This window comes from Phyllostomus discolor, chromosome 6 (assembly GCF_004126475.2).
Source record: "Phyllostomus discolor isolate MPI-MPIP mPhyDis1 chromosome 6, mPhyDis1.pri.v3, whole genome shotgun sequence".
Taxonomy (NCBI): Eukaryota; Metazoa; Chordata; class Mammalia; order Chiroptera; family Phyllostomidae; genus Phyllostomus; species Phyllostomus discolor.
The window spans coordinates 136,119,801-136,145,131 of record NC_040908.2 but is presented as its reverse complement, the minus strand read 5'-3'; the positions used below and the strand labels follow the sequence as shown (position 1 = coordinate 136,145,131).

The window sequence follows — 25,331 nt, the reverse complement described above, 5'->3', positions numbered from 1 at the left end:
TGCTTGCAGGGTTAACAGAAAGGGCCTGAGGGTGAAGGAAGATGAGAGAAAGCTCAGTGGTGGATCTGTTTGAGGTGATGGCACTGTCTGAGAGACAGGTGGAAATTAGGGAATGGCCTTTAAGACTGAGGTTAGAGCCCTGCCGAGTGTGACTCAGTGGGTTGAGCGTTGTGCTGCAAACCTAAAGTTAGTGGGTTCTGTTCCCATCGGTACATCCCAGGTTGGGGGCATGCAAGAGGCAAACAATTGATGTTTCTCTCCCTTTCTTTTTGCCCCTTCCCCTCTCTCTAAAAATAACTAAATAAAGTCTTTAACATTAAAAAAAACGAGAAAGAAAAGATTGAAGTTAGAGGTAGAGATGTAAGCATTGGAATTAAATTAGAAGTGAGGCATGTTGTAGTGGTAACACTCTTGGACCTGCATCAGACCTAAATTCAGATTCACGACTGTCTGCTACAAACTGGAAGTGCGTGGTTGTCCTACCTGGGGCATTTCTAATATACAGGTTGGACTAGAGGCTCTGAAGTACCTATCTGATATTGCATTCTATTATCAGATATATTATAAACACAGTGATACTAAATTGTACATTTAATGCAATAGCAATCTTGAACAGCAAACTTGCTGATTGTTTTATTTTCACCCTCTTAGCTACCCAGCTGAACATGCATGTTGCAAACCATTGGTTTTCCAGGCCTGCATTCATTCCCTGACTATGATGTTTTGAGATTGTAGAAATCGTGTGGTTATTCAAGTTAAGAATATATTCTTTGAATATTCTTAACTCCTAATTCTAACCAATAATAGATCTCTAATGTATGTAAAACCATCAGGAAATTTATATCTTCTACAATTACAACAATATGTTATCTCCTGAGTAAAGAACAGCTTTCAAGAAGGGATTGACTATTGATTACAACATAACATATTTGGTGAACACATGTTTCCAGACTGAAAGCTCCAAAAGAAAACGCTTCTTTTTAAAAAAAATTTCCTTTATTGAATTTATGAGGTGACACTGGTTCACAAAATTATACAGGTTTCAGGTGCACAGTTCTACAACACATCATCTGTACATTGTATTGTGTGTTCACCACCCCAAATCAAGACTCTTTCCATCACCATTTATCCCTCCTGTACCTCTTCCATCTCCCGCCAACCCCCTAATTTTCTAAATATGACTCTGGCAGTGTAGTCTCAACACAAGGAACACATGTTTTAAAATTACTCAATGTCTTCTAGGTCTGTTGGCTTTAGAATTACAAATCTTGGCAAAATCTCTGATAGTGTGTTTAAATGGCATAAGCTTCACTGTTGTGGATCATTCATTGGAGTCCAGCAGAATGAGTGAGTTGGCTTAAAGTATAATAAAATGAAAGGGACTCTTGTCCAGCTGCTTTTCATGAAGCTCAAACAATGAAGCAGCCTGGTGCCTTGAATCACATTCAGAGTTGGTGGGTGCATCTTGATGTGCTGCTGCAAGAGCTAAATGTGACCATCTGATGCAGGGGAAAGTGCCAAATGGTTCTTCTGCCATATAAATAGAATATAATGCAGTCCCAGCCTGAGGCTTTCTGCAGCATTTTCACTGAGATGTACAAGGGGGGACCCAAGTAAACCTGGAATTTATTTATAAAAAATTGTGTATTTATTCTCAACGTTTAAACTTCAGTTTCAGAGTACTCTCCGTTTGGTGTAATACACCTATCAAGACTTTTTCCCACTGTTCAGAACAGTTCTTGAACTCATTGTTTTGATGCCTTTTGGTGCTCCTGCTGTCTTTTGTTTCACCTCTTCCACATCAGCAAAACATTTCCCTTTGAGGACTTTTTTCATCCAGGGAGGCAAAAAAAAGTCTCTCAGGCAAAGGTGGAGCACAGGGGTCATGCCATTTTTGGTCAAAATGTGCTGAACACTCAGTGAGGTGTGAGCAGGCGCACTTGTAAATCACCCATCATGAAATGGGCAAATGTGTTGAATCTTCAAATAAAAAATTCACTGAAGCCAAACACAGCCTGTCACACCACCACCAGCTGGTGCACTGATATAGATGGGTTCTAGAACACTCACCTAGCAGGGGAAGCCTGTACTACAAGGGGCCTGCCTGCCCTCCAGAAGATAATTCTAGGTTTTTTGGAGAGGTCCCCCATTGTAATTCACATACCATAAAGCCCACCCATGGTGTTTTAGTATATTCACAGTTCTGCAACCATCACCAGTATCTGGTTCCAGAACATTTTTGTCATCCTCAAAAATAATCTCTTACCTTTCAGCAGTCACTTCCCACCCATCCCCATCTCCTGGCAACCGCTAATACACTTTCTGTCCCTGTGAGTTTACCGGTTCTGGATATTTCATGTAAATGAAATCACATACCTAGGGTAGCATTACATAGTGATAATTATCATAAAATAAGGTAAAATGCGTAGGCCATAAATAAATGACTAAGTAGATAAGTGATTATACAAAAATATTTGATTTTTTTATTTTGAAAACCTGCATTAGTTTTTACTTGACTGTATTATTAAGTTTGAAAATAGACACCTTCAAAGGCCAAGAGAATACCTTTTGGAGAATGCTCTGTAAGTTGGTTCCTAACATCTTTGAACTGAGAAATTATATTTCTCTTAATTAAAATTGAGATAATTAGTTTCTGTAACCATTAAATGTTTCAACATGGGTATCATTTTAATTTTTGGAGTGAAAACAAAATCGTAGAACTTAAAAAATGGCAACGATGTATATAAATTTTTTAAGTGGTGGGAAGTAATTTTATTCTGTAGTCAGTGTTAACTTTTCTATTAACTTATAAAAAGTGTGGGTTTTTTCTCTAATAAAAACTTTAAAAGAAAAAAGTGAAATTTTATACTATATGGCTGTGATGGTCAGTTTTGTGCTAGCTTTTGGAATTTTTTTAATTTATTGATTTTAGAAAGAGAAAGGGGAGAGAGGGAGGGAGGGAAAGAAACATCAGTTTGTTGTTCTACTTACTTATGCATTCATTGGTTGGCTGTGTGTGCCCTGACCGGAGATTGAACCTGCAGCTTTCGCGTAGCAGAACCAAAGACACTCTAACCAGGGCAGGAATTCCTTTCTGAGTGAATCTGAGTTCCTGAACACCCCCACCTGTTTCTTCCTTGTGCTCTGCCTTTGCTGTATTTATGTTCTTAGTTCGTGTTTCCTCAAGTGCAGTGCAGGTAGCTCTGGCTCTACCATGATTTTAGGTGATGCACCAATACTTTTTACTCTAATAGTTTTTTAAAAGTAGTTACATATTTTGATATGATTTAGAAAAATGTAACTAGCCATCTAAGCTGGTCATTTCATAGATACTATTATTGGAGGTAAAGCTGAAATAGTAAGTCATGGTGTTAGGTCTACGAATTTTCTTTCTTATTTAAAAGATTTTATTTATTTTAGAGGGGGGATAGGAGGGAGAAAAAGAAGAAGAGAAACATTAATGTTAGAGAGCAGCATTGATTGGCTGCCTCTTGCATGCACCTAACCAGGACAGAACTTACAACCCAGGCACGTGCTCTGACCTGGAATCCAGTCGGCATGCAAGAGGCAGCCAATCAGGCTGCAAAGGGTTGCAGAGTGCTGTCCTGCAACCCTTTGCCTTGCAGGACAGCACTCAACCAGCTGAGCCAAACCCGGCAGGGCAGGTCTACAAATTTTCTTAAAATTAATAAATAACAATACAGGTGGTACACTGAAAAGGAGAATCGTGAAAGTAGTATGTGAATCACCGAAGCTTGGTAAACACTGTGTTAAGTCGTTCCCACTGCCATTGTTTTCCCTCCTGGTGCCTGTATTCAGTAAAGAATAGGTTTTCTTCTAATAGGTTTTCTTCTAGTCGTAATCCCATTACCTATCTCTTAAAGTCCCAGGTTAAGAAGAAAGGTGTCTGTCCTGAAATCAAATTAAGAAGTACTTATTGTTTAATATGTAGGTAACAAACCGATCCTATTTTAAGTAATTAACACTAATGTGTTAATTGGTATTTTTCTGTGAGAAACATGCTTTGATTTGGCAGGTGAATCTATGGACTATATAGTTGGCAGGGACAGGAAAGTCTTAAGTCTCGGCAAGAAAAAATCAACTCCTCTTCTGGTGGAGTGAGTATGTGCACCTCTGCTTACAAATCTGTGTATGTCTTACGCAACTTGATTCATACTCTGTGGTGGTCCTTCCGTTAGGAAACTGTGACCTTCTTGTCTATGTTTGAAGTTCATGTAAACCAGGACAATTTTATATACCTAGTCAGGTAAGCAGTGTGCTCCTTCTCCTCAGTCTTCTTTTACCTCTCCTTTTCTCCTTTACATGTTGGGCCCCAATCCAGTACAGGAAGGGTCTACAACTAAATTTACAAATATAGGGATTTTTTAAAAGAAGGAATCTCATTATGACTCAGCCAAGAGGACTAGGAAAGAACTCTGCTCTCTTGGGATTTCTGTCTGTCAGAGATGTGTCAGTTCTCAACATTGTAATCACGCAGGATTTTCAGGTTGATTAGGGTGTGCTTCCTTGGCTAGTTGCTTCGCTGGTAGCCTGACTTAGCTGTAACTTCCAGCCTGCTTCAAGATGTCTTGTGTTTGGCAGCCATACGGTAAGCATGGATCCTTTGGCTTTCCTCCAGGAATTTCATACACACTTTGGGAATCACTTTTTGGTTCCTGAGTAGCTGAATTTTTTCCTCAGATGTTAGTGTTTCTTTTTTTAACTAGTACAGGAATAGGTTAAATGGATAAAAATGTCATCGCTCTAATAAGACAAAAGAGGGAGGGCACTTTAAAAATCTTTATTCCTAGCCCATAAACTTAATGTGGGATGGTGCTGGAGATGAGTCATCTCAGTCTGAGTTATTAGCTCTATTTATCATACTTCTTTAATGATAATTACTTAGAAAATGGAAATGTTTGTCTTTTCATAGTTCAAATGAACAATATTCTAGTGTTAGTCATTTCTCGATGTGGTTACATAAGAAGTGAAGCCCAGAGAAATTCCATCTGTGCCAGGATGTTAGTACTTTTTGGGTGGTCAGAGTAAAATCTCAGTGTTCCATGTTGTCAGCAGAATAACGTGTGTAGCTGTGAGTAGAAAATCAGCTGGAGTAGGGCACTCGGAAACAAACACAGCTGTGAGTGGTAATTTTTACTGCTCGTTTGAAACATTGGACTTTGAAATGCTTAGAGAAGAGGGCAGCTTTTTTTTTTTTTTTCCGGTTTAAGATTTTGTTTGTTTGTTTGTTTGTTTGTTTTTAGCCAGAGGGGAAGGGAAGGAAAAGGCGAGGGAGAGAAACATTGATTGGCTGTCTCTCTCAAGCCCCAGCCTGGCCTGCAAACCAGGCCCGTGCCCTGATGGGGAATTGAACCAGTGACATTTTGATTCTGGGACAAAAACCCATCCCACTGAGCCACACCAATCAGGGCGAAGGCTGACTTTTAAATCAGAATTTTAAAACAGTCTGTTCTAAATGGTGATTGATTTTTTTTTTTAACCCCCAGTCCAGGTACCTTTTTGGGATAATAGCCTGAAAGTAATGTTTCTCTGAATTTTTCATTTATGCATCATTTGGGTAGTTACAGAGAAGCTCTGTACATAAAAATAGCCTTTCATAATCATATTTAACCTGAAATTTTATGGCCAAGCTTTCCTGTGGGTTATATATCAATTATTCAGATTAGGTTTTTCAGTCAACATTTAACACTCTCTATTGCCTGGCAAGGTGCCATACACTAATAGACAGTATATTTCTTAAAGCTGAATTACTTGTAACTTTTACTGTTGTTTTTCGTTTCTTTTTTAGAAAAGGTATAGTTTGGCAGTGGGTCCTCCCAAAAAAGACCCAAAAGTTAAGGGTGTCCAATCAGCAGCTGTACAAGCTTTTCTCAGAAGAAAGGAAGAGGAGCTCAGACGAAAAGGTACGTTATCTATCACCTTGCTCTTGGTTTTCAAATGTTCCACCTTCGCAGCTAGCTTGTGCTTGCCAGTGGATGTTTATAATAATGTAACAGGTGACGGGTTTGTTGCATATGTGTATGAGTCAGCTGCATAGAATTACCTATGTTATGTTGATTATTTGCATGGATGTTATCTTTTATTTCCTCTTAAATAAAAGCTTTTTGGGAATAGTGACCCTATCTTCTCATGGGCCATAGTGACCTCAATAAGAATTCTGTTCCTTGACCTTGGTTCTGAATCTGCTTCTAACCTATTTTGTGTTTTAATTTTAAAATTATTATTGAAAGTGCTAGCTAAAAGATTGAAATAGAGGCAATTTTTGAGAACCAGTAAATTAAAGAAGTAATTTCATTTCATGAAAATGAAAAGGAAACCGATTAAATAGGTTTTAAGTATTCATTGTGTCATTGTAACAACTGCTAAGTGGGTACTAATGTCCCCTTAACTTGGTATATTTATTCGGTATGAACTATTTTCTATATTTAAAGCTGAAAGCCAAGTCTCTCACTTGCTTAGTCATACAGAAAAACCCGTATGTGACCCACTTATAATGTTAAGATGACTCAGTTGATACTTGTTCAGGTGACTTCCTCATTTGATTCCTAGATGTCTTCAGACTGGATAGTTTTCAAACTTAAGTGTTGCTTATGTTTTGTCCACCTGCTAATTTCACATGAGCAGGCTGTTATCTTGAGATGGTGAAATGTGTTCTTTTTTGTCCCCGTTAGCCTTAGAGGAGAAAAGAAGAAAAGAACAACTAGTGAAAAAGCGAATTGAGCTAAAACATGACAAGAAAGCAAGAGCTATGGCCAAGAGGACGAAGGATAATTTCCATGGTTACAATGGGATTCCTGCTGAGGAAAAGCCCAAGAAGAGACAGGCAATGGAAAGCCACACTGGTCAGGGAACAGACCAAGAGTACGAGATGGAAGAAGAGGATGAATTCTTTGAATACAATCAAGCAGCATCGGAGCAGGAGTATGAGGAAGAGCAAGAACCTCCCAAAGTTGAAAGCAAACCAAAGGTCCCCCTTAAAAGTGCCCCACCACTCATGAACTTCACTGATCTGCTGAAGCTGGCTGAGAAAAAGCAGTACGAACCAGTGGAAATCAAGGTAGTAAAGAAAACGGAAGAGCGGCCTATGACTGCACAAGAACTTAAGGAGCGAGAATTTCTTGAACGAAAGCATAAGAAAAAGAAACCTGAGGCAGATGCAAGACTACCTCCAACCAAAAAGGCACCCTCTCAGAAAGAAAGTGTGGGCACAAAACTTAGCAAAGTTTCTGGGGACAAACTTCCTTCTTCCAAAGGTGCTCGCCTTCCTCACACTGAGAAAAAATCCAGACCCAGCACTGCTAATGAGAAGCACTTGGGTTTGTCTTCATCCAAATCCATGCCAGGAGAGAGGACCAAAGTGGAATCTGGCAAGTGCTCCCAACCCCCGCTTTGTGCAGGCCATGACAGACCTGTTTTCAATGGGGCTGGAAAGGTCCACTCGAACACGTATTCACCAGGTGTCCCAAAGACTTCTGCTAAAGGGACTCAGAAATCTGCTCCTGAGCACAAAGCCAAAAAATCTCCTCCCCATCCTAGCCATTCCAGGCCTGGGCCCATGGTCACCCCACATAACAAGGCTAAGAGTCCAGGTGTTAAGCAGCCAGGCAGCAGCTCCAGCTCAGCCCCTGGGCGGCCCAGCATAGGGACTGCTCGGCCTACAGTTAGTTCTGGCTCCGTGCCCAGGCGCCAGAGTGGCAGCTCCAGCTCCGGACCTGAGCGATCGGTTGTTGGGACCAAGAGGCCAGCCAGTCACTTAAATCCTTCTGGACGGACAGTCAGTGGTACAAGTAGCCCTGGACGACCCATCAGTGGCCCAGGTGCCTCTGGGAGATCAGTAGTCAGCCCTGGTGGTCCTGGGCGGCATCATGTGAACACTCCACATGACCTCCGACGACCAGTGAGTGGCTCAGTGCCCACCAGGCGTTCAGTCAGTGGCCCTGGGCATTCAGTAAGTGGCTCAGTTCCAGCTGGACGGACTGTTGGTAATTCAGGCCCTGGAAGACCAGGGAGCAGCTTGGGACCTGGGCGAACAGTTAGTAGCTCAGGACCCCCCTTGAAGCCCAGGTGCACTGTTGTCTCGGAAACAATTTCTTCCAAGAATATCGTTAGCCGGCCCAGCAATGGACAGATGAATGGAATGAAGCCTTCCTTGTCTGCCTACAGATCTCCCCAAGGTAAAATTGCCCCTCTCCCTGAGAGTATCTGTTTACCACTAGGAAATTGGAAAACATACTTTTTTATATACCAGAGACACTGTAATCCTACATGCCCTTTAATGTTTTCTTATGTTGCTAGAATCCTGATGTCTTGTCTGTTTTGTGCCTAAGAGTTCCTGTAGTGATCATGACTTGGAAAAGTCTTTAGAAAGAGACTTATTTAGCACCCTTGGTGTTTATCCCTGTAATATCTCCAAGTTTAATAAACACAGCTTTGTGATTTGTAAGACAAAGAGAGTGTGCCTTATATGGTTCAGTGAATGGATTCACCTTTTCATGAGACTAAAGAGACCAGTCTTCAAGTATTGGAGTGTATTTGTAAGCTTTGAAGCCTTTTGGTACATTACTTATTCATCAGATGTTTGTTTAGTACCCAGTATGTACCAGGAACTGTTGAAGACCACCCTTGTGTTTCTGCTCCTTATAGTGAGCAACATTAAGGCCCTAGGCACTAAACCTTTGGGAATCTCCTATCCCAACGTACAGGAATCGTTAGTGGCACCTACTGGCTGCTAGATCATAGTTTCTCCATGGTAATAATTATTTGTTTAGGCACCATGGAGAATACAAAAAGAAAAAAAAGATTTTCACCCATGCTTTTAACTTCCTAATTAAGCTAGAATATTGGATCTCAAGCAAGGATGATTTTGATCCCCAGCAAACATTTGGTGTGTCTGGGGGCAGAGGATGCTACTGGAATCTACTAGATGGAAGGCAGGGATGCCACTGTTATCCTGCAGTGCACAGGGCAGCCTCCTCCTAACAAAGATGTCAGGCCCAAAGTGTCGGTGATGCCGAAGTTGAGAAAGAAGCTCTGAGCTAATGAGACAGGCCTGCACATTAAAGTTATAGAACAACAGGAGTGTCTGTAATCAAGGACTAGAATCAGTTGTTCCCAGATGTTGGCCTATTGATTAATGCCAGTCTTTTGCAAACCTTTTAATCAGTCTTTTGGAAAAATGACAAAAATAAGGATAATGTAGTGAGTTTTTCCTAACATCAGACTTTACTCAGTTTAAATAATTATCCATAATTCTGAGAATAGCTCCTACTTTATCGGACTTTTAAAAAATTTAATGAAATTATTGTGATAATAGTACCTTTGGTGTCTTTTCTTTGTGAAATTAAAAGTTAATGATCCTATGCTATTTGCAAGTTTTTTAAAAAAAGTTGCCAGTCTTTTAATCCAGGAGAATTTCACTAAGCTAGAAAATGTAACAGACACTTCTCAGCAAGTCCTGGGGTGTGCTGGAATTCTGTTCTTCGTGGGTATCATGAAGCAGCAGGGGTGGGGTAGGAAGGCTCCACACCGTGCACTAGCCTGCTGGCTCTGGTTTTGGAGACTACCATCTGAATGAGCTCTCAGAATCTCACTTTATGTAGAACTTCGTTAGGACTATTTTAAGGGGGTTTTTTGGGGGGGTGGCTATTTTAAATTTAAATGCTCTTATAAATAATGGCTTTTCTATTCTTAGGTCCTCAAAGGCTTCCCTTTCCTAGTGCTTACAAAAGGCAGCGAGACTACGAAGAGGAGGAAGATGATGACTATGACTCTGAAATGGAAGATTTTATTGAAGATGAAGGAGAATCTCAGGAAGAAATATCCAAGCACATTCGAGAAATCTTTGGCTATGACCGAAAAAAGTAAGGCTAAAGAAGATTTAGATACACTTTTTATTTTGAATAACTCAAGCTAATAGAGGCACTGAATACAATTCTTAATTAGGAATCTTTGTATGATTTAGATTTACTTCTTTGGCATTTAATATCTGAGAATTATGTAACTCAGAATTATTTGTGTAGTTCCTTGCATGAGAGCCCAAAATTGTCCCTTTTCAAGTAGTTGTCTTTATAAGATATATAGCCAGTGTGAGTGAAGCAGCGTGGTGTGGTAGAAATAGATTGGCTTTGAAATCAAAAAGCCACCCACAGAGCTATGCTGAAAATTGGTCTGATCTGGCAGCTGCTTTTCTTTGGTGTAACAAACTTTGCACTTAAGTGTTGTCCCCGGACAGCAGTCTGGGACCAGTAACATTAACATTATCTAGGAGCTTGTTAGAAATGCAGGTTCTCAGGCCTCACATCAGATCTCCTGAATTCAAATCAGCTTTATAAGGTTCCCAGGTGATACACACATTAAAGTTTGAGAAGCATTTAAAGAAAGATTGCAGTTTGAATGAAGGTTCTACCACTTGCTAGCTAGGTAAACTGGAGTAAATTATTTGACATAAAATGGCATTTGGAAGGATTAAAGGAGGCAGTGTTTGTGTAGAAAGAAAGGCTTTGTCAGTGTCTGTCCGTCAACAATTGCTACCTCCTTCAGAGCCATGGAAAAGGAATGCAATGGCAACCCTAAGGGGTTTTGGGGGGGAGTGTTCTTTTTGTGGGTTTTTTTTTTTAAGACATTTAGTAGAAGAAAGAACTGGACTAAAAATTAGATCTAAAAATCCAAACTAGGCCTGACTGGTGTGGCCCATTGGGTTGGGCATCCTGCAAACTGAAAGGTCGCCGGTTCAGTTCCCGGTCAGGGCACATTCCTGGGTTGTTGGCATGCGAGAGCACCAATGAGTGTTCCTCTTACACATCGATGTTTCTCTCCCTCTCCTCCTCCCACTCTTCCCCTCTCTCTAAAATAAATAAAATCTTTTTAAAAATTGTCAAAACTAGTAACTTTTAAAAAATAAAATAAAAATCTATGTAGTGTTATTAGAGCTATAGGTTCTTGGTCAAACTATTAATCTATGTGCTTTGGTCTATGTTCTAAAAGTCCTTTCCTCCCTCATGGTAGCATGAAGTTCCTATGAAACTTACACAAAATAATTTTCACATATATTGTGCTTTTAGGGTTTTACTATAAATTATCACATGAGTAGAAGTGAGTTGAGAGTCAGCATTGTTGGGTTGGTACCTTCCTCAGCATCAGATTCAGGAATCTGGGGGTAACAAGGGCTCATTTAATGTGTCTCAGAAATCCACTTCTACTCATCCTCTGCCCACTCTACTCCCGGCCAGGCAAGGAGGAGTACTCCTAAATGTGTTTGATTTAGTTATAAAGGTGCTGATTTTAAACATAACAGGATTTAGTTCCTTTAAAAAATTGAGTTTTTGTTCATCTTAAAACAATTTTGATTTCCTCTTTGCAGATACAAAGATGAAAGTGATTATGCCTTACGTTACATGGAGAGTAGTTGGAAAGAGCAGCAGAAGGAAGAAGCGAGGAGGTAAGCACAAAACATCACATTTTTATCCCATGTGTAGATATGACCTACATCTCCTTCCTGTTTGCTGCTTCATTTGCACCGTTGAGAGTAGGGGCTTTGGGCCACGCAATTCTGAATTCTAGTCCTTATTTGCTGTGGGGCTTTAGACAGATTCCTTAGCCTTTCTAAATCTTGTTTTCTTATTTGTAAAATGAGAACATACTGCTTTTACTGACGGATGCACTGTGAGGGTTAAGACAATGTGGACAAGTTGCCTTGAGCACTGCCTCATCCACGTAGGCCCACAAGAACTGCTGGAGGCTTCCTCTGATCCCGTAACAGCGCGTTCCTGTTTCTGTTCTCCGCCCTGATGCCCTTTCCACTTCAGACACGTCTCAGTCCTGCTCCCCTGCGCTGCTGGCCTCAGGGCCCTGATGAGGGATACTAGGTTCCCTCTGACTCCTGCCTGGCTACCTGATAGCAAACTAGTGATAATTTCTTAGGTAGAGGTAACAAGTGAATTATTTGTAAATTGGTAAAATACTTTGCCTTAGTCTCAACCCGGAATATTCAACCTTTTTCTCCCTCTCATCTTCCCTCTCCTGTAACTAGGTATCAAACTAAAGTGCTGGGAAGGCACAAGCACAGAATGTTATTTTTGTATAAATGTTTCTTGTTCTTTATTTTTAAATGCTGTTGAGATCATTTCTATTTTATTATTTCATGGGAGTATTAAGGTATTTTGTGTTGAGGTTGCACCTGAGGTCTTTTTCCCCACTGTATTTGAGTCACTGGCAGTGGCTCCTGGTAAAAATATTTCTGCTAATCTGTTTTCAGTGGTAAGGCTTTGAGGCATTTTCAGTGCATAATACAGTTCATCTGAACTTTCCGTTGAAATTTCATTCTTGCTTTTTAAAGAAAGTAGTAATTTCATGTGTATTGACAAATACCTTTCTTTTCTTTTTCTTTTGACAGTTTGAGACTAGGTATGCAAGAGGACTTAGAGGAGATGAAACGTGAGGAAGAAGAAATTAAATGCCGAAAGGGCAAGAAGCTGAAAAGGCGTTAGCTGCTGCTTTTATTTTTGTGAAATTCTGGAGACACTCTGCTGCAAGGAAGTCCTGCCTTCTGACTGGAGAAGCCCCTTTATCATTTTAGATTTATACTTGGGTCCTAAGGAGAAGGAATGCATACTGTATATTTTGAGCATAAAGTATTTTCAAATACTTTCCAGGGTGAAATCTGTAATGCAGATGACGTCCTGCCCAGTGAGTGCTCTTATGCGGCAGGTGCCGGCCTTGCTCCTGATGAGCTATGCACTCTAGCGTGGGGCTACTCAACAGTCAGCCGATCTTCCCTGTTCCTTTGCTAGGTTCGAAAGGAAACCAAGATTGCTTCTTGACTTCCATAATTCTGCTGATGCGTGAGTGGGGCAATGGCCGGCTCCCAAACTTATTTTCTTTTTATGAGGAACCTGGCCCTTCCCTGAATGTTGCCAGCAATAAAGTGACCTGTACTAATCTATGCGTTTGGATTGAGAACTTGAAAATGTAGAGTAGGCTTTATAATTATCAGATGGAAGTCATCTCTGTGACTTTGAAGTAAAAAGTAGAATAAATTATATTGTATTCTGTATTCATGGATTGGATGCTGAGCATTCTTATTTGCTAATTTAGGTGATTAGGCAATTAACAAAAAATTCTCAAGTTAAAATACAAGTTAGGCCATTTAGTATAAGAGTATTCTTTTTCAAGCTTTCCTTTCAGATTTATTGTAAAATAGACAATGTCATTTCTGATTTTTATCTAAAAATTCATTTTTATATTGAAGAAAATAATATTTTACTCAAAAATTAGAGTTGGAAGAGTAATAGTTTAAAAAAGAATAAGCAAGTGACATGTGAGGCTGCCCTCCTCCCCATCCACATCCCCCACTGTAAAGATGTTTCGGAATCCAAGGTGCCCTTGTGTCCGTTGATGTTAATGACTTTTCAGTTTTATCTTAAAATTCCTTAGCAAGTAATGGCAAAAACCAAAAACTAAATTCCTGTCTATCAAGAGCACCACTTTCTCTTTTTGCCCATATTGCACTTTTATTTCAAACTATGCACTGTGAAGAAATGTTTGCCCCCCAAGTAGAGAAGGATGTTTATTTTACTGGGCTGTGTTCCACCTTTCTTCAAGTCCTAGCTATAGACCTGCTATCTCTTAAGCCTCAAATCCAAGCAATTCCACTCAGGCTGACTTAGGCTCTGGCTGGAGAGAAGCCAAGTCTCAAGGAAAGTCAGCAACAGAAAATGAGATGATGGCGATGGAGAGCATTTGTCCTTGATTCTAAATGTGGAGGGTTGGGGACAGTGGGACATAAGCTTATAGAACAGCTCTACAATGTTTTAGCTACTTAAGCCATTGGGTGGTGAGGATTAAGTAAGAAAAGTTGGTCTACAAAGAATCCGTATTCTTCAGTAGGTCCAAAACTTGTTTTAGTGTATTCCTTTTTATCCATCAAGCTTTCTTTATTCTCCAAGTTTGAGCATTACAATGACCATCATCTGCCTTCCTTTATGGGTCAGCCGTGTGACCCAGTCCCTTAAAACTGACTCACTTTGAATTGACTTGCAAACTTTGAAAGTGCAAGGGTTTAATTTTGAAGTTGAATCCAATGAAAGATATGGTTATCCCTAGGAATAACACTCTAATGTTCCACATGGACTGTTAGACTTGTGGCAGAAAACCCTATTAACTGCCTCTCACCAGTCTCAGATACCTTCAGTGAAGTTGGTGAAAGGGTAGTGTGAGGTTCCATGTGATAAAACAGGTTGGGAACAACCTGTTTTATCTGTCCCGTTAAGTGACAGTTCTTTGCTGTCACTTAACGTGGTTATTTTTCCCCCACTTCAAAAGTTTTTTTCTTGAATGTTTTTTTCAATATTCTATACTCTTTGATATTGGCAATTACAATCAAGTACTTGTTACAAATGAAAGATTCTTGGTGGCTTAAATTAACTAGCACTTTACTCAGTGATATTGAGCAGCAATTTGTACAGAAAGGCACCAACGTGCTGGATAAAAGTTGCAGAACTTGGTAAGAGGAGTCAGGCCGTGTCCTGTGTCTGTCACTTCTGAGTGCGTTCCTTCTGTGATGCAGATGTTGGTTTTGCTGTTATTTCACATCAACATTAATAAAAAAGCACCTCCATAGCTCATTTTTTAAAAATTGAGTCTTTCAAATTAGTTTTGGCCTTGTTTCCAAATGTTGTCTTCCATTTTGTTCTTCAATTCCCGGCCACTCTTACAAAAAGCTCACAAACCTCTCAAGAAACTGGAGTAGGCTGTTATTTTGCCAAGGTTTACAAATTAAGTGAATGATTTTTAATGTACCCTTTACTGTTCCTTTTCAGATTTTCCTAAGTCAATATTTGAAGATGTGCCTTTTATTGGGTAATGTTAATTCACGAATGTAGTAATGTTATTTCACAATTGTAATAATGTTACATGATCATGGGCGTGGTGCTCTAACAGATGATGTGAAAGGAAAGGAGTTTTCATAAAACTCATGCCTCTGATTGCACAGTCCCACTTGCTTTTAATGTTGCTATGACAAAGCAAGGGGCACTTTCTTGTAAGGCTACTTTCAGAACTGTTCTTAGTATTTTCTCTAAACTATAAATGCAGTTATGTCCATCTGGAGGCCAGGGTACCACATGTCATAGGCAGCCTTACCTGTGCACCATGAAAAGGTTCAAAGACTGTTAACAAAAAAGAAAGTCTATGGGAACTCGAAATTTCATGTTTTAAATGTAATCCCCAAGATTTTCTCCAAGAAATAATTGACTGTTTTTGTATTTTGTAACTTCAAAGCAGCTATTAGTACATTTCTGAGATGTAGCAAGAGACCAAAACATATTTGGAAAGAGAATAAATCTATGAAGAGATACTGGTTGGTTTATTTTCAATGTGCTGGATATATCAGACTATTTATTTTGTGCGTGTATGTGATGAGATAAATATTCAGGTGTTTAGTGTATAATGAAGAATGGGATATAGATTTCTTTGGAGTTATTAAATCCATGTCTTTTACGTAATGGATGAATCAAGTTTAGAAACATTTACAGTTTAGCTTGTTAATCTGGTGCTGTTGACCTGCAAGAGAATCTACTTTTGCATATACAGGTGAAAGTTTTACAATTTATGTATAAAGAAATTGTAGGCATTAAAAATATTTTATTGGTATTTTCCCTGGTTTGCACTTATTGACCAAAACCCATATTCCTTATGTCATCACCCTGCACATTTTCCCAGCCAGAACCCCCAGCAGACGCATCACGCTTCAGAGACTGGGTTTGCCCCTCACACACTTGCCTCTGTTTGCTCGCCCACAGGCACTCGCGTCTGCCCAGTTCCCACCACTGACACCTGTCTTCCCACCAGCTTACAGGAGACACCCAGGTTAGGAGACTGTTTGGAGGTATACTCTGAATTGGAGGGAAGAAGAAGACGGGGTGTACACTTCTTATGAAGAAAAGCAGGTTCTGATCCCCTGTAATAAAAACAGCCTAAGATGGCTGAGAAGATGAGTCCTTAGGAATATATTAAGAAAGTAATCCCTTTTGACTGAAATTACAGTTTACCATACAGGAGGCGAATGGGCACATCCATGCAGCCAGAGGATGCAGGCACTTAATGAAATGTGTTGAGACTAGGTCAAATACAAGAGATGCTAATATCCTAGACTGAGAAATTACAGTTTTGCTTATGGATTTTGAATCACATTTCCATAAAAAATAAAAAGGATAATCCGTTCAGTGCATAGAGCCACTTGGAAATAGTTTAGCAAAAGTACCAAATAGTCATCAACATGTGTCCATAACCAGAAGGTCTGCTGGTAAGGGTGCATTTCTGGACATGAAACTATCAGTAACCCCCAAGCAGCCACAGAATGGGGACAGTTTCATACAGTTTCTTTTAAGTACTGTATTTACTCCCATTAAGAGTTGTCCCTCGCTCTCCTCTTCCCCTTTAAGGTCAGAAAGCTCTAAGCCAGGGGTCCCCAACCTCCCCCCTTCCCGGTCCATGAACTGGCTCACATTACTATTCCCCCTGAGCTCCTCTTGTCTCCCAACCCCCTCCCCAGCCTGACCTCTGCCTCGTGTCTCCCCTCCACCCAGCACCCTGGGCCATGGAAAAATTGTCTTCCACAAAACCGGTCTCTGGTGCCAAAAAGGTTGGGGACCGCTGCTCTAAACCACTAGAAGGCTTATTAGGAATAACCCAGGGCTCACCCAAATTAGTTGCATATATCTTATACTTACGTTCCATCCTTGGTCTCATAAACTCAAACTGCATCATAATGAGGACTCAGCAGTTGGCTTTCGTTTCTACACATGCTGCCTGTATTAGCAGCAGTCAGTGCTAAAAGAATCAGGCAACTTCTTGGCTATACAGGTGAGGGAGATACTTGAACCAAGAGACGGCCAAGATCTTAGATATCCCAGCCTCTTGGTTGGCCCTTTTCTTTGGCACATAAAATCATGCCAAGGAGTCCTGGCTGGTGTTGCTCAGTGGATTGAGTGCTTGCCTACAAACCAAAGGGTCACCAGTTTGGTTCCCAGTCAGGGCACACATCTGGGTTGTGGGCCAGGTTCCCAGTAGGGGGTGATGAGGCAACCACACATTCATGTTTCCCTCTTAACTCCCTTCTCCTGTCTAAAAAAAAATTAAATTTAATTTAAAAAAGTACATATAATTTTTTAAAAGATTTTATTTATTTATTTTTAGAGAGGGAAGGGAGGGAGAAAGAGAGAGAGAAACATCAATGTGCAGTTGCTGGGGGTCATGGCCTGCAACCCAGGTATGTACCCTGACTGGGAATCGAACCTGCAACACTTTGGTTTACAGCCCACACTCAATCCACTGAGCTACGCCAGCCAGGGCCTATATATATAATCTTTAAAAAAAAAAAAAAAAAAAAAAAAAGCAGCATGCCAAGGAGAAGGCCTGGATCTTAACTGCAACTCAGAGCTGTGTGGGTTGGTAAGTTAATACTGGCAACTTCATTTTAGCCATTTTGTAAAACGAGGCTACAACCCAGCTTAGGTTATTGTGAGGTTTAAAATAATACAGCATTTAGTGTCTAGCACCCAATATAAAAATGAGGCCTTTCCCCCACATGGTATAAGCTTTGGGTTCTTAATAGTAGCTGTGGGAAGGCCACAGAGAAATACCCCAAAGAATAGGCTTAAAGTTACTCCTATGTTTAACATTTTTTCCACCCTGGATCCAGGAGAAAGACATTATTTGGGAAATAGGTCTAAAGAGATCCTGAGAATTTCTATCCTTGAGGATACAGAACAGAGGACAAGTTGAACTTGGTATCTTAGTCTTAATACCAGTTTTAGGGACTCTGAAACAAAGGGACTAGGGACTCGGTCATTCCTACCCACCCCGACTCCCTCCCCACCCTCCACCTCCCTGTTCCCAGCTCACAGAATACCAAGTCTTCATCTTAAAAAGGTGCAGTAACTTTTTACATTAAATGTGACAAAAATAATGTGCAAGTACTTTATGCGAAACCAACAACAGGAGCTGTACAGCTGGTCAGGTGAGCTTCAGAGCTGCATTACTTCACCAGGATCATCTTTGCTTATTTCCACCGGGGTCTGAAGGGGAAAAAGTATGTCGGGAGGGTCACACTTAGTGTTTGCTAGGTGTGGGCTAAGGGTATTGCCCTCCTTACCAAGAGCAGGCAGGGGTAGCTGTGTCCAATTCTGTCACCTAATGCCTCTGACCTCAGTTGCCAGAGGGGCTTAAGTAGTAGGGGAGCTGACAAGAGGCAGAGGAAGGACACATATACAAGGTCCAACAGGAGGAGAGAGGATAGAGACATTTGCCACCGAACCAATATAGACCAGCATTTACTTGAGGGAGAGTTAAGTGTGGGTTGCTGGTGTGGGCTGAGCTAAGCAGTGGTAGTGAACACTGAGCACACAGAATGTCCAAGAGAACAGACTAGGTCATCCATGTCAGATAGCTTTGACCCTGGGCCTGAGAAATCTTTTTAACTCTGCCCTGTTTATTTGAAACTAAAAAAGAACAGAGACTCTTAGGAAAATATACATAAAAGATCACATGAAAAACTGAGGTAACTCTCCCAGCTTAAGAAAGTAATATTAATAGAAGTAGGTAAGCTACATAGCTTTGTTAACAAAGAAAAGGGCATTTGTTTCTAAAGTGACTACAGTTGGATTTCGATGCTTAGTTCATTATCTCAGGAAATACATTTCGAAGTCAGAATAGAGAACAAAGCTTATGGCACACTTACCCCTCCTGGGGGATACTTATACCCCTTCCACATAGTTCCTGCAATGAGAAGCATCCATAAGACAACAATCATTACGGGCTCTGGCTCAGTGGGCAGTGCAAGCAGGGGAAAGTGGGTTCTGAAAGGTGTGTTCTGTTCCCTAAATGCTGGGAACTGGGCTGTCTTCATTCAAAGCCTGATGGTGGATGACCCAGCATGATAGCTCCTGGCTGAGGGGCTGTGTGGTCTAGTCTGAACTGAAGTGGCTTGCCATGGCCATTTTGGGGGGCAGCGGTCAGCTACCAATTGTGACATCAGCTCCTGTGACCTTGGGGGCCAGTCAGAGCGAGTAGCTGTGGATGGTTGCCCAGGATGCCAGGTGTGTTGGAGCTAAGGAGCCCTTACCAGAAGGGCCCTGTTCTCTGGGGCTCTGTGGTTGGGATCCTGCTGGCACCAGATCTTTATTAACTCATCACCTGTCAAAATTCTGACTAGTGGCTTTATGCAATCGAATGCAAAAAGAAAAATTCCTATGTAAAACACAAAACAAAAAAATACCCTGGATTAATTGGAGGGATTAGTGGCTAGGTATGTATGCTATGAGCAATTACTTTATATTAACAACTTTATCAGTCGTCTGACTATTCGAAGAAAAACCTTGCATTTTGCAAAATAGCACAACTAAACTTTTATGCAAGGTAAGCCTCCTCACGACTTCCCTCACAAGGGAAGAGAAGGGAGGTGGGCTGTTATGCCCATTTCACAGCTGGAGAAAAGGAACCACAGGATAGATTCAGTGGTTTGGTCAGGAACACGGCAGTGGCTCAGCGAAACAAGAACCCTGGACCTCATCACATCCCTGCCCCTCCAGAGGTCTGACTGTGTGGTGCCAATCATCTCTCATAGGAATTCTGAGGCAGATGAAGGAGAAAAAAAAAAAAAAGGAACCACCATTGTGCCTTGCTCTTAGCATATCTGGGGCTGGGATTTGATACCCATGCCTTCCAGAGTAGCTTCCCAGAAAACCTGCTCCTGTAGTCAGTACACTACTAAGACTCAGAGTTAGGTTTCTCTAACTGTGGGACACCTTTGAAAAAAGAGGTCTGAATGAAATGGGGTGGGATATGAGAAACCAGAGGGGATAGTTTGCCAATAGGACACTGTTATTAATGTTCGTTACAGGCAAGCTGGGCTAGTGAGATGAATGGAAGAGGCTATTCAGTTCAGAGATCTACGGCTTACATCCCAGCTTCACAAACCAGTTGGTCTGTGTGGTCTTGGATAAACAGTTGAGGTTGTTGCCAAAGTAAATCTTTGTTGACTGGTTCACGATTTTGCTTAGTTGTTAAGTTAGCACATACCAAATGCTAAGTTTTGCATTAAATAAATACTTTACATGAATTCCCAAATGTAATCCTCACACACAAAAAAAGTAAGATACTGAGATAACTCCACTACACCGATGAAGAAACTGAACTTCATAGAGATTAAACTCACCCAAGTCAGATAGCTAGTAAATTGCAAAGTCAGGACTTGAACCCAAATGCACGGTAACTGTCCTCAGAAGTGCTCCCCACATTCTCTTTCCAATCATTTCCATTTCATCTATCTCTAATCACTTCCCTTTCTAGAGCTTATTATATTTTCCAGAGGAATATAAACTCTCCGCTGGGATTTCAGGGTTCTCCCAAGTTCTCAGGAAAGGGAGGGAAGCAGCCCAACAGACCTGATCACTCACAGTTGTAGATCTTCATCCAAAGGCTGGCTGCTCCGTCGAGCCTTGCTCTCTTTAACAGGCCACCTGTCTTTCCACCTCAGAGTTGGAGGCTGAGTCAGAAAGACATGTAAAGGCAGACATGGCTTTACTTGTTGGCCCAGTAGGCAACTGCCCCTGTATGGGACTGAAAGGACTGCTGAAAAGTCCACCCTCCAAGGCCCACCTTTCCTCTCTTGATCAGCAACCACTGACCCACTGGGCCTGAACTCCAGAAGTCAAGCACAACTCCAACAGATCCCTTATAAATTCCATAATGCTTTGAAATAAGTAATGTTATATAAACCTAGGGGGAGGGGGACTTAAAGATGTCCAAATGGGATGGGAAGTGGCCTGGGAAACTGACTTTGTTTCCTGACCTCTCATTAGTGGTGAACCTCAATTGTCTTTCCCACTTGCTCAGAAACCCCAGCTGGGAGGGTCAGCCTGAGCCAGGACTGATTACCGTGAATTTACATGTAGAGTCATTACTTACCATGAACTCCGGAAATGTGCCCATGTAACATGCAAAGCCAACAAAAAGCATCCAGCCGAGCACAATCATGATAAAACAATTTTAAAGACACAATTGCAGAGTGAAAGACTCTTCACCAAGACCTTGGTAAAGGAGTATGCTCATGAAACCCTCAGGTGGCAGAGCTCTCAAAAGTCAGTTCCAGTCCTTGGCTTTAAGGGATCTGCAACTCCCTAGTGGAGAGGTTGGAGTCTAGTAGGGCATTGTGACATCATCGATCACATGACCCACGCACACACCAAATCAGATAACGTTAATTCTTCTGTTCAAAACCCTCCAGACTTCTGGCCAAGATGGAGGCATAGGTAGATACACTATGCCTCCTTGCACAACCAAGATAGGGATGACAACAACAATTTAGAAACAGAATAACAAGCAGAACTGACAGAAAATTGTGCTGTACGGAAGTCGGACAACTAAGGAGATAAAATAGACACGTTCATCCAGACCGGTAGGAGGGGCAGAGTCGGGCAGTCGGGCTCAGGTCACTGTGCAGAGAGTAGAGAACATGGGGACCGGGCATATAAGGCATCTGGGGCGTGCAAGACCACAGCAGGTGGATCCTGGGTGTGCCAGCAGCAGCTGGCAGACCCCTGCCAAGGGGTGGTGACTGGCAGACCCAGTGAAGCAGCGATTGTGAAGCAAGTCACTGCATCTAACCCAGGATCCCAGTGCCGGGAAATAGAATTTTGGGGCACTGATTGAAAACACCTGTGGGGGTTGAGGTGCAGGGAGAGACTCCCAGCCTCACAGGAGAGGTCGTTGGAAAGTCCCACGGGGTGCACAAGCCCACCAACATGGGAATTGGCACCAGAGGGGCCCAGTTTGCTCGGGGAAAGCAGTGGAAGGGACTGAGGTCCAACGAAGAGAGGAGCAAGCGCCATTGCTCCCTTTCGGACCCTGCCCTCACATACAGCGTCACAACCCAGTGACTGGGATGCCCCGCCCTGGTGAACACCTAAGGCTCTATCCCTCATACATAACAGACGCAACGAGACCAAAAAAAAAAAAAAAAAAAAAAAGATGGCTCAAACAGAAGACAAATGAAAGCCCCAGAACCAATACTTTTAAGCAACCAAGAGATAGCCAACCTACCAGATGCACAGTTCAAAGCACTGGTGATTAGGATGCTCACAGAATTGGTTGATTTTGATCACAAATTAGATGAAAAAATGAAGGCTACAATAAGTGAAATGAAGAAAAATGCACAGGGAACCAATAGTGATGGAATAAAAGCTGGGTCTCACATCAATGGAGTGGATCAGAAGGAAGAAAAAAACATACAATCAGAAAAGAATGAAGAAATATAAGAATTTTAAAAAATGACACCTTGAAACATTCCAAGATTCAAATTATAGGGGTACCAGAAGGGGAAGAAGAAGAGCAACAAGTGGAAAACTTATTTGAACAAATAATAAAGGAGAACTTCCCCAATCTGGCAAAGGATATAGACTTCCAGGAAGTCCAGGAAGCTCAGAGAGTCCCAAAGAAGTTGGACCCAAGGAGGAACACACCAAGGCACATCATAATTACATTAGCCAAGGTAAAAATGAAGGAGAGAATCCTAGAAGCAGCAAGAGATAAGGAGACAGTCACCTACAAAGGAATTCCCATCAGACTGTCAGCTGATTTCTCAAAAGAGACCTTACAGGCAAGAAGGGGCTGGAAAGAAGTGTTCCAAATCATGAAAGGCAAGGACCTACATCCAAGATTGCTCTATACAGCAAAACTTTCATTGAGAATGGAAGGGCAGATAAAGTGCTTCTCAGACAAGGTCAAGTTAAAGGAGTTCATCATCACCAAGCCCTTATTTTATGAAATGTTAAAGGGACTTATTTAAGAAAAGAAGATAAAGAAAAAACATGTATAGTAAAAGGACAGCAAACTCACAATTATTAACAACCACACCTAAAATAAAAACAAAAAGAAACTAAGCAAACAACTAGAACAGGAACAGAAACACAGAAATGGAGATCACATGGAGGGTTAGCAACAGGGGAGTCGGAGGAGGAGGGGGAAAAGGTACAGAGAATAAGTAGCATAGATGGTAGGTAGAAAATAGACAGGGAGAAGGCAAGAATAGTATGGGAAATGTAGAAGCTAAAGAAGTTAAGACACATGGACATGAACTAAAGAGGGGAAATGTGGGTGGGAGGGGGTGTACAGGGTGGAGGGGAATGAAGGGGGGGTTATGGGACAACTGTAATAGCATAATCAATAAAATATATTAAAAAAAAAAAACCCTCCAGCAGCTTCCTCTTTCTGAGTAAAAGCCTAACAAAGAAAAAAGCAGCCCCTGACATTGGAACTGGTCTGACCCAGCCAGGTCTCAGTGTTGTTGGCTGACCTGGCACTCACAACTAGGCTACATGATTCTCCTGTGGGTGTAACAATCTCACTGAAAACCAACATCAGATGGGTCATTCAGACCATGATAAAATGAGATAAAATAAGTTCACTTTATAATTTTGTCTAAGCAGGCAAAAATAAGGTCACTGTAGAGACCATGAAATAACAAACATCCTCTTTTCTCTGCTAATGTGAGTGACTGCTTCTTCTTTACGAATCACCACTCTGTCATCACTCTAGTTTGCCCTTCTTATAGATGTAGAGATACCCAATCATAGAATTATCCTTTCTGACAGCACCCAACCCAGAGGGAAGCTTTGCTTCCTTAAATCCTCCCCCAAGTCACCCAAAGCCCATATCCTGTTATAATAGGTTCAACACTCTTACTGAGCTATCTCAGTGCTTGTCTACAATATCTATTCCCTCCCTACAAGGAGTAGTCAACTCAGCTTGTTCAAGTGTGAGTGTGTGTCTGCTGGTCTCTGGCTGAAGGGAATAGACAAGCCAGTCACAACTGTCTATGCACACAGTGGTTGTCAGACTTTGTCACACATTAGATTTGCCCAGGCTTCTTAAAACAGAGTGCTAGACCCTACCCCCAGAGTTTGTTTTTGTACGTCTGAGGTTGGGTCTCAGAATCTGTATTTTTTAACAAGTTCCAGGTGCTGCTGAGGCTGTAAGTCTGGGGACTGCAGTGGAAGAATCACTGCCTTAAACCATCTGTAGCTCTCTCTTATTTCCTGATTTAGGCTTCTTCTGCTTCCTTACCTCTTACTTCATTCTATTCCAGCTACACTGGCCTCGATGTTTCAAGCATTCCCTAAGCTCATGCCTGTCTTAGGACTTAGGAATTTGCCTTGAATGTCCTCTATGTATATGAAATGCTTACTGTTTCACCTCAAAGGGATCTACACTGATCTCCTTACCCTGTCTTTAAAAAATCTATTCCCATAACACTTAATTACCTTCTAACATGGAGTCTAATTGACTGATTTATTATACTTATTGTTTTCTCTCTCCCTACTAATGAAAGAATGACAGCCTTAGGACAGCTGACATTTTTGCTTATTTTGTTCACTTCTGTATCATCAGACCTAGAAAAATACCTAGCAACGCGTCAATGTTCAACATAAGTTTGATGAATGAATAAACGCTCCATCCAGCCTTTCACTTTCTTCTAATTGAGCCAGACTAACAGATCCTGACTTTGGGTCTTCCTAGTGATACAGTCACCCTACCACCTCCCCAACCTCCTGACGGTTAAAGTATCCAGCTCCTGTGAGTTTTTAGGCCCAATGGTTCAAGCCAGGAATACAAAGCAGGTAACTCACAAGTCAAGGAGACCAAATAAAGCCACCATATTGCATATCTTCACCTGCCTTCTCTAGATGACCGTATCCACCAATCTACCCCCTCTCTTGTTTTCAGAGTCTTTTTCTCACTTGGCTTTTTACCCTCTCCACCACCAACAAGCTTGTGACACTACCTCCCACCTTAAAAAAAAAAAAAAGCAATCCCTCTCCCGATGCTGCATCATCCTCCCAATGCTGTCCCCATCTCCCATTTCTCCGACAATCCTCTTGCCGGCTCGGTTTTCCTTTTCTAGCTCCCTAAAATTTTGGGTTTGAAGTTTCATTACCTCTTTCTTCCTAAATCCAACTACAATATTCGGTCTTGATCCTTCTTCATACTCTGCTGAACGTAACACATCCTTCTTGAAACTCTCTTCCAGAACAGGGCGAGGTGCTTCCACCTCCTTTACTGCTTCTCTTCAGGTCCTTTCAATTCCCCGATCCACAGATGTCTCCCAAGTTTCTTTCCAGCAAGCTGGAGCGTAGTTCCCTACGCTAGCGCCTTTCTGATGGTGCTCTGGGTTCACGCTGGAGCGATGACTCGACTGCCTACCGAGAGCCGCCGCTGCTGAGACTGGGGAGTTGAACGCGGGTTGACACCCGAGT

The 25,331-nt window shown here is 41.5% G+C and overlaps 2 protein-coding genes across 12 annotated transcripts in view; one reads left to right on the top strand and one right to left on the bottom strand.

The window, feature by feature from the left end:
* Positions 1 to 14,017, top strand: part of SPTY2D1 (SPT2 chromatin protein domain containing 1) — a 19,421-nt gene extending 5,404 nt beyond the window's left edge. For both annotated transcript variants that reach the window (XM_028514561.2, XM_028514559.2), the window contains exons 2-6: positions 5,810 to 5,924; positions 6,693 to 8,195; positions 9,713 to 9,881; positions 11,381 to 11,458; positions 12,413 to 14,017. In XM_028514561.2, the coding sequence (XP_028370362.1) occupies positions 6,770 to 8,195; positions 9,713 to 9,881; positions 11,381 to 11,458; positions 12,413 to 12,506 (1,767 nt within the window). In that variant the 5' untranslated portion in view covers positions 5,810 to 5,924; positions 6,693 to 6,769 and the 3' untranslated portion in view covers positions 12,507 to 14,017. The remainder of the gene's footprint in view (positions 1 to 5,809; positions 5,925 to 6,692; positions 8,196 to 9,712; positions 9,882 to 11,380; positions 11,459 to 12,412) is intronic.
* Positions 879 to 25,331, bottom strand: SPTY2D1OS (SPTY2D1 opposite strand). Of its 10 annotated transcripts, XR_004903937.1 has the most exons (5): positions 20,986 to 21,498; positions 20,475 to 20,563; positions 18,758 to 18,795; positions 17,998 to 18,095; positions 879 to 1,619 (listed from the first exon to the last, which is right to left on the bottom strand). XR_004903937.1 is itself a non-coding variant. In XM_036029129.1 (4 exons), exons 1-2 carry the CDS (start codon positions 21,052 to 21,054, stop codon positions 20,471 to 20,473), a joined length of 162 nt encoding a protein of 53 aa, XP_035885022.1. In that variant the 5' UTR covers positions 21,055 to 21,498; the 3' UTR covers positions 17,715 to 18,095; positions 18,758 to 18,795; positions 20,463 to 20,470. The 10 variants fall into 10 exon arrangements, 4 of the variants coding, with proteins under 4 accessions (XP_035885022.1, XP_028372858.1, XP_035885023.1 ...); XM_036029129.1 differs by lacking the exon at positions 879 to 1,619 and having other exon boundaries at positions 17,715 to 18,095; positions 20,463 to 20,563; XM_028517057.2 differs by lacking the exon at positions 879 to 1,619 and having other exon boundaries at positions 17,715 to 18,095.